The 14,801-nt window shown below is 34.9% G+C and overlaps 1 protein-coding gene across 1 annotated transcript in view; it reads left to right on the top strand.

Annotated features, from left to right (window-relative positions):
* The window catches only part of SHOC1 (shortage in chiasmata 1), an 88,336-nt gene extending 78,372 nt beyond the window's left edge, over nt 1-9,964 (top strand). Inside the window, exons 24-27 of the mRNA XM_068974500.1 lie at nt 4,548-4,679; nt 6,267-6,416; nt 7,059-8,019; nt 9,864-9,964. Of these exons, the coding sequence (XP_068830601.1) occupies nt 4,548-4,679; nt 6,267-6,416; nt 7,059-8,019; nt 9,864-9,964 (1,344 nt within the window). The remainder of the gene's footprint in view (nt 1-4,547; nt 4,680-6,266; nt 6,417-7,058; nt 8,020-9,863) is intronic.
* The last annotated feature ends 4,837 nt before the right edge of the window (nt 9,965-14,801 follow it).

Here is a 14,801-nt window from a genome sequence, read left to right as displayed (position 1 = left end):
CATTTATTCACTCAAGGGAGGTTTCACCATTTAATCAGCCTCTTTTCTCTTCACTTAATAGTGAGCAGTCATATGCAAAACATGATTTAGAGAATCATTTTATTTTTCTCTACATGGGGTATCTGATACCAATAAGTGATAGTATTCAGGTACAGTGACATGGCCTACAAAGTGTATGTTCCAAGGAAGGCATTTGGGGATGAAATAGGAATTACTGCCCAGGCACAATCCATTCCAAATGAGTCTCTTCCTACCTGATTTCAACTATTCCAAAAGCTTTTCAAGTTTTCCTAATGCGCTTAAAAGTAGGTCCATTTTTCCATGAAAGTTGAGAAACAAGTATGATCAAATTGCTCTAATTTTGTTATCAATATATCACCAATACTCAAGCCTCCCATTCTCCTACTTGATGACATTGTTACATTAAAGGGGGTTACCTAAACATATTATTTTAGAATAATTTGGTAATATGGCTTTTGGCTTTTCAGTTCAGTCGCTCAGTTATGTCCAACTCTTTGCAACCCCATAGATTGCAGCACGCCAGGCCTCCCTGTCTGTCACCAACTCCCGGAGCTTACTCAAACTTATGTCCATTGAGTCAGTGATGCCATCCAACCATCTCATCCTCTGTTGTCACCTTCTCCTCCTGCCTTCAAACTTTCCCAGCATCAGGGTCTTTTCAAATGAGTCAGTTCTTCACATCAGATGGCCAAAGTATTGGAGTTTCAGCTTCAACATCATTCCTTCCACTCAACACTCAGGACTGATTTCTTTTACGATGGACTGGTTGGATCTCCTGCAGTCCAAGGGACTCTCAAGAGTCTTCTCCAACACCACAGTTCAAAAGCATCAATTGTTCAGCACTCAGCTTTCTTTATAATCCAACTCTCACATCCATACAGGACTACTGGAAAAACCATAGCCTTGACTAGACGGACCTTTGTTGGCAAAGTAATGTCTTTGCTTTTTAATACGCTGTCTAGGTTGGTCATAACTTCTCTTCCAAGGAGTAAGCATCTTTTAAGTTCATGGCTGCAGTCACCATCTGCAGTGATTTTGGAGCCCCAAAACATAAAGTCTGCCACTGTTTCCCCATCTATTTGCCATGAAGTGATGGGACCGGATGCCATGATCTTAGTTTTCTGAATGTTGAGGTTTAAGCCAGCGTTTTCACTCTTTTTCACTTTCATCAAGAGGCTCTTTAGTTCTTCTTCACTTTCTGCCATAAGGGTGGTGTCATCTGCATATCTGAGGTTATTGATATTTCTCCTGGTAATCTTGATTCCAGCTTGTGCTTCTTCCAGCCCAGTGTTTCTCATGATGTACTCTGCATATAAATTAAATAAGCAGGGTGACAATATACAGCCTTGACATACTCCTTTTCCTATTTGGAACCAGTCTGTTGTTCCATGCCCAGTTCTAACTGTTGCTTCCTGACCTGCATACAGGTTTCTCAAGAGGCAGGTCAGGTGGTCTGGTATTCCCATCTCTTTCAGAATTGTCCACAGTTTATTGTGATCCACACAGTCAAAGGCTTTGGCACAGTCAATAAAGCAGAAAGAGATGTTTTTCTGGAACTCTCTTGCTTTTTTGATGATCCAGCAGATGTTGGTAATTTGATCTCTGGTTCCTCTGCCTTTTCTAAATTCAGCTTGAACATCTGGAAGTTCACAGTTCATGTATTGTTGAAGCCTGGCTTGGAGAATTTTGAGCATTACTTTACTAGCATGTGAGATGAGTGCAACTGTGTGGTAGTTTGAGCATTCTTTGGCATTGCCTTTCTTTGGGATTGGAATGAAAACTGACCTTTTCCAGTGCTGTGGACACTGCTGAGTTTTTCAAATTTGCTGACATATTGAGTGCAGCACTTTCACAGCATCATCTTTTATGATTTGAAATAGCTCAACTGGAATCCATCTCCTCCACTAGCTTTGTTCATAGTGATGCTTCCTAAGGCCCACTTGACTTCACATTCCAGGATGTCTGGCTCTAGGTGAGTGATCACATCGTGATTATCTGGGTCATGAAGATTTTTTCGGTATAGTTCTTCTGTGTATTCTTGCCACCTTCTCTTAATATCTTCTGCTTCTGTTAGATCCATACCATTTCTGTCCTTTATTGAGCCCATCTTTGCATGAAATGTTCCCTTGGTATCTCTAATTTTCTTGAAGAGATCTCTAGTCTTTCCCATTCTATTGTTTTCCTCTATTTCTTTGCACTGATTACTGAGGAAGGCTTTCTTATCACTTCTTGCTATTCTTTGGAACTCTGCATGCAAATGGGTATATCTTTGCTCTTTGCTTCTCACTTCTCTTGTTTTCAAGTTATTTATAAGGCCTCCTCAGACAGCCATTTTGCTTTTTTGCATTTCTTGGCCTTTTGCATTTTTGGCTTTTCGGGCCGAAAACAATCCATCAGGTTGGATTACTTTTTCATTTCCAAGCATCTGGAAAGCCTAGCCATAAAAGGAGTATTGGGAAATTTAAATATATTTTCTTAAACTAAAAGAAAATACTGCTAATATTTTACTGTTAGTATTTCATCCCATATTTTACTCTAAAATTCAAAAAAAGTTCTGTCAATTTCTTAAGAACTCTCTTTGTAGAAAAATGTATAGATACACACATGCACATTTTTGAAAACAATGTTAGGCGGGGGTTCTTGAATCTCCCAAAGTCTAGCTAGGAGCTCCAGAATCCTCACCCTAGAGTATAGGTAATAGTCATTACCATTATAAAATTATGCCCTTTAAAATAAAATTTATATTTAAATGTCTCAGATCTTCTCAAAACATCCAAAACTTTTAATAAAATAAATCTGGAATCAAACAGTATATTTCTGTGTATTCTGTATATTTAATATAAAGAAAGTCCTTCTTTAGTATGCATATATTATTGTTCATTCACTAAGTCATATCTAACTCTTTGTGACCCCAGGGACTGCAGCATTCCAGGCTTCCCTGTCCTTTACTATTTCCAGGAATTTGCTCGAACTCATGTCCATTGCTTTGTATTTGTTTTTCTTGTGAAAGAAAAGAAAATGTCATAATTATTTTTGTGAGGTTTGTACAGTCTTTGTTTCTTAAGTTTCCACCACTGGACAGAATGTTTATATTATTAAGATATGATTGTTTAGGGCAGTATTCTCCATCCACTTTAAACTGCTAACCCATGAATTAGTTATTTTTCTGTAAACAAAATCCAAAAGATGAAGAAGATAAAAATAGATAATGAAAGCGGAAGGAAAAGGCTGGCATTTCAGAAGAGAGACGGGCATGGAGGAAAACATAAGTGACAGACAGGAAGTCGGGGGTATTAAAACTCCTTTTAGAGTTAAGTTTAACACTTCTCAGGTGGCTCAGTGGTGAAGAACCCACCTGCCAATGCAGGAGATGCAGGTTCGATCTCTGGGTCAGGAAGATCCCCTGGAGGAGGAAATGGCAACCCACTCCGTTATTCTTGCCTGGGCAATCCCATAGACAGAGGAGCCTGGAGGGCTACAGTTCACAGTGTCACAGAGTCAGACACGACTGAGAGACCGAGCATGCAGTTTTAACACATACATATCGGCAGGGGTATCTTACCATCAAGTAAGCCATGACTGGATGAAGAGTTCCAAAAAATATATTAAATCAAAACATATTTTTCTTTTTGAATACAACATCAAATTAATCTGTACACATCCTTATTTTTCAACTTTGTTTTTTAAAAATCTTGCACTATATCTTTCATTCTTATTTTTACTTGAGAACTATTAGGTTTAACCTACAAAAAAGCAAAATATTAAATATTACTAGTGACATCCAAATTGCTTTTTCTTCTAATACAGATGAAATAAAACACCAAATATGTTTAAAAGACTATACTAATAAATGCCAAATGGAAGTGAAGAAAAACAATTTAATTCCAAAAATTAGAAACTATAAGGATATCATATTTAAGGAAGGAAAGTAAATTGTTTATCCTCACAAATGAAACCTCCTGAATTTTACATAGATAAATTAGTAAATTGTATCTAAGTTCAGTTCAGTTCAGTCGCTCAGTCGTGTCCAACTCTTTGCGACCCCATGGACTGCAGCACACCAGGCCTCCCTGTCTATCACCAACTCCCGGAGTTTACTCAAACTCATGTCCACTGAGTCGGTGATCCCATCCAACCATCTCATCCTCTGTCATCCCCTTCTCCTTCCGCCTTCAATCTTTCCCAGCATCAGGGTCTTTTCCAATGAGTCAGCTCTTCGCATCAGGTGGCCAAAGTATTGGAGTTTCAGCTTCAATATCAGTCCTTCCAGTGAACACTCAGGACTGATCTCCTTTAGGATGGACTGGTTGGATCTCCTTGCAGTCCAAGGGACTCTCAAGAGTCTTCTCCAACACCACAGTTCAACAACATCAATTCTTCAGTGCTCAGCTTTCTTTATAGTCCAAAATAGTGTTCAAAGATTAGAATCTACTGGGGTTTTGTTTCTTCAAATTGTAAACAATATTTGAATGATATATTTTGCTTCCTAGTATTCCCTGTAATCTAACATAAAAAATATATTTTAGCTTATAATTGCCCCAGGAGTGGAAGAGACTGCACTGATGATTCGACAAATTGCTGACCACAATTTGATGACCTCGAAAAGAGATCCTCACGAATGGTTGGATAAGTCCTGGCTTAAAGTTGCACCATCTAAGGTTTATTTCCTAACATATAAATTAGAGATTTGCAGAGCAAATATAAATATATATACTTGAATTCTCTTTCTGGTAGCATTTTCTTGTTCTATCATTCTTGCATGAGCATATGTAACAATATGCCATAATGCGTAACATTTATTTAGACAATTTTCCAGAACTATGAGTATTTTTCAACTTCATAGAGCTATTTTAATGGGATCTTATTTCATTAACTTTCAAAATGAACTTGTTTTAGGGTGATCTAATGGCTTCAATGTCTAATATTTTAAGAATATAATAGTTTTTCTAATTTCTACATTTAAACATTCAAGAATAGTAGATATGAGAATTGCACAATTCTATCATTCCATGATTCATCAGTAATTCAATTATGTAATTCAAAGTGAAAGTAGAGTTATGAAATAGTTATAAGATTAGGTAGTTAATTTTTATAAATTCCTTTTGCTTAAGCATAAATATTTCCAGGTTCTCATACCAACCTAGTGTTTCTGTTACCTTATTTTTAAATATATTCAAATCCTAAAATCATGGAAAGAGGATGGAGATCATTATGTACTAACATGGAATGACTTTGAAAATATATTAAATGAAATGTAAAAGTTGCAGTGCAGAGCATCCAGTACACTACTATTTGTGTAAGAAAGGGGGAAATTAATATGTATTCATTTACAAATGAATAAAATATCTCAGGAAAGATACCACAAAATGATATCATTGATTATCTCTAGAGAAAACTGAGGTAGTGGAGTAGGAATGGGACTTTAATACACCTTTTAGTCCTTTTGAATTTTGAACCATGTGACTATTTTACCTACTCAAAAAATAAAATTATAAAACAAAATATTCATATATATTAAATCATAGGACTTTTATTTGCATAAACAGAATATAGAACTATCAGCAAGTATGGGTACTCTCAGCAAGTATCGGTATGGTTAGAACATTTTTGTGTGTATGTATATGCAATTTCCTTCCTACCAAGCCATGTCCAATCTACTAACATGTCTGTCATTTGATAAAATCAAAGAAGGTGAAAAAAGTCAATGTAACCCAGAAAAAACAAAAGGAATTTAGTAATAAATGTGGCTGCTACATTTCTAGACATTTATGAGATCTTTCTGAAAACATATACTTCTAGACTTAGATAGAAGTTCTTCCTATACTCTTCACAATAAGCCTTTTCTGAAATTGTAACATCTGTTAGACATCATGCACATGGTTTATTTTAACCAAACTATGATGGCATACGGTCTACAGAGAGCTGAAAAAATCTTGAGCTATATAATGAAGTCCCCTAAAAGGTTTCTCATTAGAAGAGCTATCATTAGATAACAATTGTCATTTGAAGGATATGAATTATAATGAATCACTTTGGATGAGTGGTTAGACTCAATGAACTTAAAGATCCTTCCCAATTCTGGGTGTTAGAATCTTTACTGACAGACAAATTTATTTCCCTCCTGGCCATACTTTTTCCCCCAAGCATCTCAAATTGAGTGGTAGGTACAATGACATCAATTTTAATCTGCTGGAGTGAGCAGAGTAAAAAGACCACTTCTGATTATTCCTTCAACGTTTTTCTAGGAAGAAATGTACTTACTTGATTTTCCAAGTGTTACTCCATTGGTGGCTCAGCTCATGTTAAATAAAGGACCTTCACTGAACTGGATATTGTTAGCAACTCTTTGTCAACTTCAGGAACTCCTGCCTGAAGTTCCAGAAAAAGTGTTAAAGGTTAGTTATTTGAAATCCATATTCTTCTATGAGTCTATTTCCTTTGCATTTTAGTATCTATTTTCACCATAATGGTTTTCAAAATGAAGGTATCCAAGTTTGTTTTGGACTTCAAAGGGTGAAGAAATAATTTACTTAAGCTAAATTTCATATAGAATTCTCACTAGCTGTCAAACACATTATACATTTTAAAGTTATAATTCTGCACAAATCATTTATCACATTGCAGATCATTCTGAAGTATTACTATGCCCACAGATATTCAATTACACTCTATTCTTATGTGTTTACATCATCTCTTCTAAACAGTTCTGATGCCTTCATTATAGTAGTTAAAGAGAACTTTAGACTTATCAGTAAGTCTCTTTAGTTTTTATGAAGGAAATGGTATTCATGAATAACTTGTGTAACTAAAAATTCTGTTTTAAGTGATTAGGAAATAGATGCAAATTACAATAAGTTTTTCTTTTAATGGGAGCCAAATTATGTTCTATTCTCATAGATCAATATAATATCTTTGAATGGACTACTTATTTATAGTTTTCCTTATTTCCATATAGTTAAGCATCATTATTTATATTTATTTCATGAATTTTTATGTTACATATTTATTATATTAATTAACTTTATAAATTTTTTTAGCATTTTTGTGGCATCACTTCCTTATTCAAGATTAGTCCTTCCATAACAAAATCACCTCAAATTTCATCACCTCGGGAAAACAGGGATCAGACTAGAACCTTTACTTCTCAGAGTTCAGCTTCTGGCTCTTCAGATTCTGTCATTCAAGAACATAATAATTATCAGTATTCAGACTTAGGAGAGACAGTACATGAAGACACTAACAGCACTTTAAATTATACCTCCTCCCTTATGGAAATAAAAGAAATGCCAAGCATTTTACCATCTGTGAGTTCTTGCAATCAGACCAGCCACTGGAAAGAGTCTAGTTGTAACCCTAACTTGGTACAGAATAATTCTGTTCTGACTAATACAGAAGCAAGGAATGTGTCTGGTAATTCTCTTCTGAACCAGAATGATTCAGAGTCAGATGTTTTTTCTTTGGGTCTAACAGAAATGAATTATGAAACTATAATATCACCAATCGACACTCAGAAGACAGTCACCCCTCACTTTATAAGTTATCAGAAAAAGGGAACACATGAAAAAAAAGGACCTATAAAAAAAGAATTGTCAGCTCCTGTCTTTTCACTTGAGGGTTCTCAACCTCCTCTTCGTTGGAACTTTAAGAGAAATGTATGGGAACAACAGAATCATTCATTCAATTTACAGAGTGGAGCACAGCAGAGTACATGTGACAGATGGTACTCTCAGAAAGATAATTTATTCATTAATCAGCAAAAATATCAGTCGGATGAGTTAGAAGGCTTCATCTGTGAAAGTTCAAATGCTGGGACTAAAAAGACTTTCTGGAAAGAATCACCATCTGTCCCCAGTTTGGATTTATCCTGTGCTTCTGATTCTAATGTAAATCAAAAAGAATTCAACAGTCTTTATTTCTACCAAAGAGCTGGAAAATGTTTAGGACAGAAAAGGCACTCTGAGTCTTCATCTAACTCAGGAGACAACAACTCATTAACAGGTAACATGATTCAATAGTTGATAAAACTACTCTCTAAAGTAATTTTAAAAGATAGAATCATCTCCAAATTAAAACAAAATTTTGTTCTAATTACTACACTTAAGAATCTTCAATAACTTCGGAATCAAAAAAATCAAAATTCTAATTATAGACTTTGATGAAAATAAAGCAAAAAAATTATGTCAAAGTCTTGTAACTTTAGATGAACTAAGCATTTAACTGAAGAAGTTATGGATGATTCATATTGAGGTCTGACAGAAAACAGCAAAATTCTGTAAAGCAATTACCCTTCAATAAAAAAATAAATTTATTAAAAAAAATAAAAACACAGAACAAATCTAAGTCAAGCAGAAGTCTAAAAGTAACAAAAACTAAGTAAAGAAATTAGCCAATTAGAAAAGTAGCCTCTTTGTCAAGCTGGGATATTTAATGAGCTAATATTTATTAAAAACTTATTATATTCCCTTTATGTGAATTATTTACTTCTGTCAGTCCTATTAAATAGATACTACTATTGGCTCTCTATTTTACAATGGATGTTTTTGAACATTTAATCATATCAGTTTTTAAAAGGACTTTATTTTCCCATTTTTGGTTATTATACCTTTTGTGTATTTCTTATTGCATTGGTCTGAGCATTTAAAACAAAATATTAAGTTCTGATGGCTATACAAAGATGGCCTTACTATGATGGGGAGAAACAAACAAAAAGAAAGGGGGAGCTGGAAGTTTTAAAACTCCTCTTTTACACAGACCATTCTGTGAGGCCAAAGAATCTTAAATTCTTTGTTTTATTAAAACAGAATCCCCAAACTATGTAAGTTCTAGGATTCCCAAAATTTTGATTTGGTCCCATAAATAGTCATAATTTGTTTTTTCCTGATTTTAAGGGGAAATATTCTTTCCCTAGTTTTTAAGAACTTTTGCAAGAAATAAATGCTGAATTTTATTTCAAACTCTTTTTGGTTCCTATTGGGGAAAATCAAAATGTTTTCTCTCTTGACATTAATATCACTCAACATTTACAGGTATACTAACAATCAATCATTTATGTCATTTGTGTGATGACCCTAAGTGGCTTTTAAGGAATGATTTTTTAAAATATGCTATTGAATATGGTTACTATTTATTATTGATTTTCATATCTACATTCAAATGAAATTAATTTATTGTGTTCTTTATTTGTACTCTGTCAAGTTCTGACATAAATTTGTCCAGAGCTATTGGTATAACATCAAGATAATTTTCCATTTGTCTTGAATGTATATTTGTGGTCTCTGTGATAAAAATTATCTACTGCATTGCCTTTTAAATTTCCTCAAAATGTATCCATTACTGGCAGGTATAAGACTATATTGCTGGGAATAATTACTACCATTCTAAATATTTTAGCTTCTCTTTTTATTAATCAATCGACCTCTGTAAGTATACAAATCTAGAATATTTCAAACTGTGTCATATCTAACACAGTCATGAAAGGTGAGTCCATCCATGATCAGAGCTCAGGATAAATTCTTCAACATTACAGACAGGCTCTAAGAAACAGACTTAATGAAGGAAAACGTAAAAGCAAGAGTCTTAAATCCGGGGAGATTTAATTGTTTGTGCAAGACAAGAACGTACACATACATGTGTCTTACACTAATTAGTATCAGGCCTTTAAGAATAGGCACATTTATGCTAAAAATTTAATTTTTAATAGTCACTATTTTATCTCAGTTTGGACATTTCAACACTGTAAATAAATGATAAAGAGACAAGATCCACCTGAGCATTTGAGAGAAAAATAGTTACACTTACTATTATCAGAAATAAAACAACTTTCTTTTTTTTCCTTTTAACAGATTTCACGTCCTTACAACTACCGCAATTCAAAAAACAACGTCTTGTGTATGAAAAAGTCCCTGGTAGACTTGACGGACAAACTCGTCTGAGGTTTTTTTGAAAGAAAGATTAGAGCTGCATGCCACATTTCATTGTTTTTTTTTTTTTAATGATAAACCAGTAATAAAATTATTTAGATTTGATCATATATCAAAGAAAATGCAATTGTTCTTAGATGTTCTTGATGTTCCTATATTAAATTTTCATAATATATATTCTACTTTATAGTTTATCTTTGTAACTATTCTAATTAGCAAAATATTGTTATAAAATCCAAATATCTTCCCAGTTCACCGAAGTTTCTTGAGCCCTTTTTTTAAAAGAGAGGCAGAAAACCTTACTGGATGTATAATCAAAGGGTTATTTTGTTGTCTCCTCAAAGGCCCGCTGCCTCCAGCAAGTCTTTGAAAAGAGCTTCCATCTCAGTCTGATCCTCTGAGTTCAGAAATGAAGATCACCACAGTCCACCCTCCACCACTAACTTAAAACCTAGGGCAAAATTGAAGTTAGAGAACTTCCAATCAAAATGCTGTCATCACAAACAAAATATTCAAACAAATCACTAAGAGAAAACATTTGCTACCCACATGATAGCAAAAGGGCTTACATTCCTAATATACAACGAATTCCTACAAATTGATAGGCAAAAGACAACGTACTAGAAAATTGTGCAAAATTTGAATATATATTTCACAGAAGAAACAAAAATAAAAACCGTATGTAGCTTCATTATTTATCAGGCAAATGCATATTAAAACAATAAGTTACTATTTTTTCCCCTATCAGATCAGCAAAATTTTTGAGAATTCATAATATCAAGTGTCAGTGTATGGGAGACAGAATGCTTTCCTGTATGGTTGGAGAGGATACTTGGTATATTTTTAAATGGATGATTGTAGATTTCTAATTCCTGTAGTAATTATATTCCATTGAACATTTAAAAGAAAGATGTTTTATTTTAAAATGTCAATATTTCTAATAAAATTTTATTCTTTGCTGCTACTCAGAGTTATAATGAAACTTTTATATGTCTCTAAAATGGAGGTAAGGGAATCTCTGGTGGCCCAGTGGTAAACAATCCACCAGCTATACTATACAAGCAATGTAGGTTCGATCCCTAGGTTGAGTAGATCCTCTGGAGAAGGAAACGGCAACCTCCTCCAGTTTTCTTGCCTGGGAAATCCTATGGATAGAGGAGCCTGGCAGGCTACAGTCTATGGGATCACCAAGAATTAGATGTGACTTACTGATTAAGTCAAGAATACTGCAAGGGAGGCAAGAATACTGCAAGGGAGGCAAGAATACTGCAGCAGGGAGCCATTTCCTCCTTCAGGGAATCTTCCTGACCCAGGGATCTAACCTGAGTCTCCAGCATCGGCAGGTGGATTCTTCACCACTGTGCCACCTGGGAAGCCCATTATCAGTGGTATTATTGAGAGGCAGGTCTTGTGTTGGTAACCTAGGAGCAGAGAATAAAGCAAATGAGCACCACCAGCAAAATGGAGGTACATGGATTTTGAACATTATTTTAGCAAAAATGGTTGAAGACCATAGGCACATTCTTCCTGTCTCTCTACTGGTTTCTGAAATGGTCATCCTGTTACTACCAAAACTGATTTCTACCTTCTGAGATCCAATGGACATTCAGACATCACCTCACTTGATTTCTCTTCAGTGTTTGATACACATCCTCCTTTTGGAAGCAGGCTCGACTTTACATCAACTCTGTTACTCTTTTACTGCACTTGTATTTATATATAGGATGTTTGGTTTTGCTTGAGTATGTGGAGGGTGGAGACTTCAAAGAGAAACTATTTCTGGAAATTTTATTAGAATTTCTATGGTACTTTCTTAAAGTTTCAGCAGGTTTGCTCTTATACCAAGGTAAGGCTGTCTTCCCAGCTTGCAGATCTCCTTGATCCCATCTTTAATCAGCTTGCAGAGGAAAGGAGTTTCTTCAACGCCCTAGACTGAGCCAAGCTTAGGCCAAGCTATCAACACACACCCCTCTGCCTCCTCACCAAACGCAGTGAAAGCACCTGAGCCCTTCTGCCTGCATTTCTCAGTGATGCTTGGTGTTTAAGGACACATTCACTCTGCCTGGGCCTGGAGCAGCCTCTTGTGCTGGTGCCCATCAGAGGCAAGAATACTGCAGCAGGGAGCCATTTCCTCCTTTAGGGAATCTTCCTGACCCAGGGATCTAACCCGAGTCTCCAGCATCAGCAGGTGGATTCTTCACCACTGCACCACCTGGGAAGCCCATTATCAGAGGTATTATTGAGAGACAGGTCTTGTGTTGGTACCTTAGGAGCAGAGAATAAAGCAAATGAGCTCTGCTTCAGCACCAACTGAAGCAGTTGGGTTGGTCCATAGAAGCCTGAAGGGTCTGGAAAGGCCATTATTAGGGGCTTACAAGTGTCAGTCCAGCCTCCAAGATCCTCTCCCAAACACATCACATGAAGTTATTTAGAACAGTCCCAACTTCCCAGTTTCTTGCCATGGAAACTTCCATTCTTTCTCTCAGAGCATTTCCCCATTAGGTTTTTTTAGGTTTGAAGGGGAGTTACTTGCCCAAACTTAGATCTATGACTGGTAGTTGTGATGCTCACCTCTGAGGACCTTTGAGTGGCTTTACCCAAAAAGTTCCTAGGCCCAGCCCAAACTTTGTCAGACTCATCAGAACATCAGCTGCCCCTTGCAATCGTAGGGGGCGAGGTGATACTCCTTCCCTTGTCACTGAGACTCAGCATACAACTGGGCATAAACACCAGGGTGTCCCACTCTTTGCCTCTCACACTAAGAGTCTGGCTTTTCTCCCCAAATAAGCCTGCCCTAAAGCAAACAATCCAACAATTATAATAAGTGGGAGTAGCCTGGGTTGGTGGGGATGGGGAGTGCAAACTGTAGCAATCCAAAATGAAAGCAGAAAAAAAACATGTCTTCTGCTTTTGCTTTTTTATTTGGTTTATTGTTTTTTCCTGTACAAGAATTTTAAATTTCATACTTATCTATTTAAATCGCTTATTTAAATTGTTTACATTTAATTTGATCAAGTATACACCACTTTTCTTTTTCGATTTCTGGGCTTCCTGCTTGTTTTAGGAAGCCCTCTTTTACCCTGAAGTTACACTACTATTCTAACTTTTCTTCTGATGCCTTTGTATCACCTTTCTTTAACCTATGTGGAATTTTTTTTACAGAGTATAATACAGGCCCAATTTTATTTCCTTCTGAATGGATAGCCAATAATGCCAACACCATTTGTTTCCCTTGAATAGGGAAAAAAAAATCAGGCCTACTTCTGCACTATTATGATCAAGTCAATCATCTATTTGTCTATTCCTAGGACCACAATAATATTGTTTATTTTGAATTTGTTTTTTTCAGTCATATCATTTTGATTCAGCAGTTTCAAAGTAAGTTAGTACCTGGTAAGGCAAGTTTTACCCTACCATGTTTTATACACACTCACACACACAGTTTTAAAAGCTATTCTTGGAAACTTGATTTTCCATATAAACTTTCAGTTATTTTAACTAGCTTCCCTTAAAAAATAAAAAAGGAATTCCAATAAATCTACATAAATTTTAGTAAGATTGCATTTTAATGACATTGTCCTATAATCCTGAAATTTTAGATTCTGTTCTATAAACATTGGTAAAATTTTTGATTCTTGCACTTTTGTTAAATGAATTCTCGGTATTTTTTATAGCTGTCATTAAAGTAGAAATGGGATAAAGTTTCCATTTCTACTTTTAAAATTATAGTTGGTTTACAAAGATGTGTCCATTTCCATTTTTAACTATTGTCTGTGTAGAAAATACTTTTTATTTTTTTATATTTACTTTATATTTAGCCACCCTCCTAAACTGTATTATAAATCCAAATATTTTTTACTAAACTCTTGAGTTTTCAAAGTGTAAAATTATATAACCCATAAATACAGATATTACTTCTTAAATGTTTACACCATTTCATTTTTTCATCTTATTGCATTAGCTAAGACTTCCAACGTAATGCTGAATAATAGTGGTGATAAAAAAAGTATCTTGATTGTTTCTAATATACCGAATGCTCCCACATTTCACTGTGTAATATGAAATTTACTGTTGGTTTTAATAAACTGCCTTTATCATCTATAATTTTTCTCATTTCATGAACTCACTTTGTTTTTATTCCAAACAACTACTGAATTTTATCAAATGACTTGCTGGCATAAATTCTCTTCTTTAAACCCTTCATGTAAAGAATAACAATGCTTTGCTTATGTTGAACTAGCTTTGTCAGCTTGTATTTTCTCTCTTGATAAACTACTGAACTTGATTTGCTTATATTTAAGACACAACTATATTCATATGTGAGATGTCTATATTTTTCTTGTACTATCTTACCAAGTTTTTGCCAAAGAGAAAGTGAAATCAAGAGGTGTTTTTTTTTTCCTGACACATCAAAAGCTGTACATAATTAATGTATACAACTTAATGAGTTTGGAGATAAGTATATACCTATGAAACCACAACACAATCTATGCCATAAACTTACCCATCACTTCCAAAAGTTTCTTCCTGCCTTATTATTTTTGTTTTAAACGATTAACATAAAATTTATCCCCTTAGCAAATTTTAAAGTAAATAGTACAGCAATCTTAACTATAGGCACTGTGCTGAACAGTAGATCTCTAAGGCTTACTCATCTTTTATAACTGAAAATGTGTTTTTTAATGGAGACTTTTCTAAATGCTTATTGTTGTTAAGATGGAGAATAGAAAATGTTTAAATGCTAATAAAAAGAATCCAACAGAGAAGTTGAAGATAAAGGACAGAAAGGACAATTGATAATATGACACTTCAGAGAAGATCAAACAGATCCACAGAATGAATAAATGGGTTAAAAAAGGG

Source organism: Capricornis sumatraensis, chromosome 6 (genome assembly GCF_032405125.1).
Source record: "Capricornis sumatraensis isolate serow.1 chromosome 6, serow.2, whole genome shotgun sequence".
NCBI lineage: Eukaryota > Metazoa > Chordata > Mammalia > Artiodactyla > Bovidae > Capricornis > Capricornis sumatraensis.
Note: the sequence above shows the minus strand (reverse complement) of the source record. Positions and strands in the feature narration are given on the sequence as shown.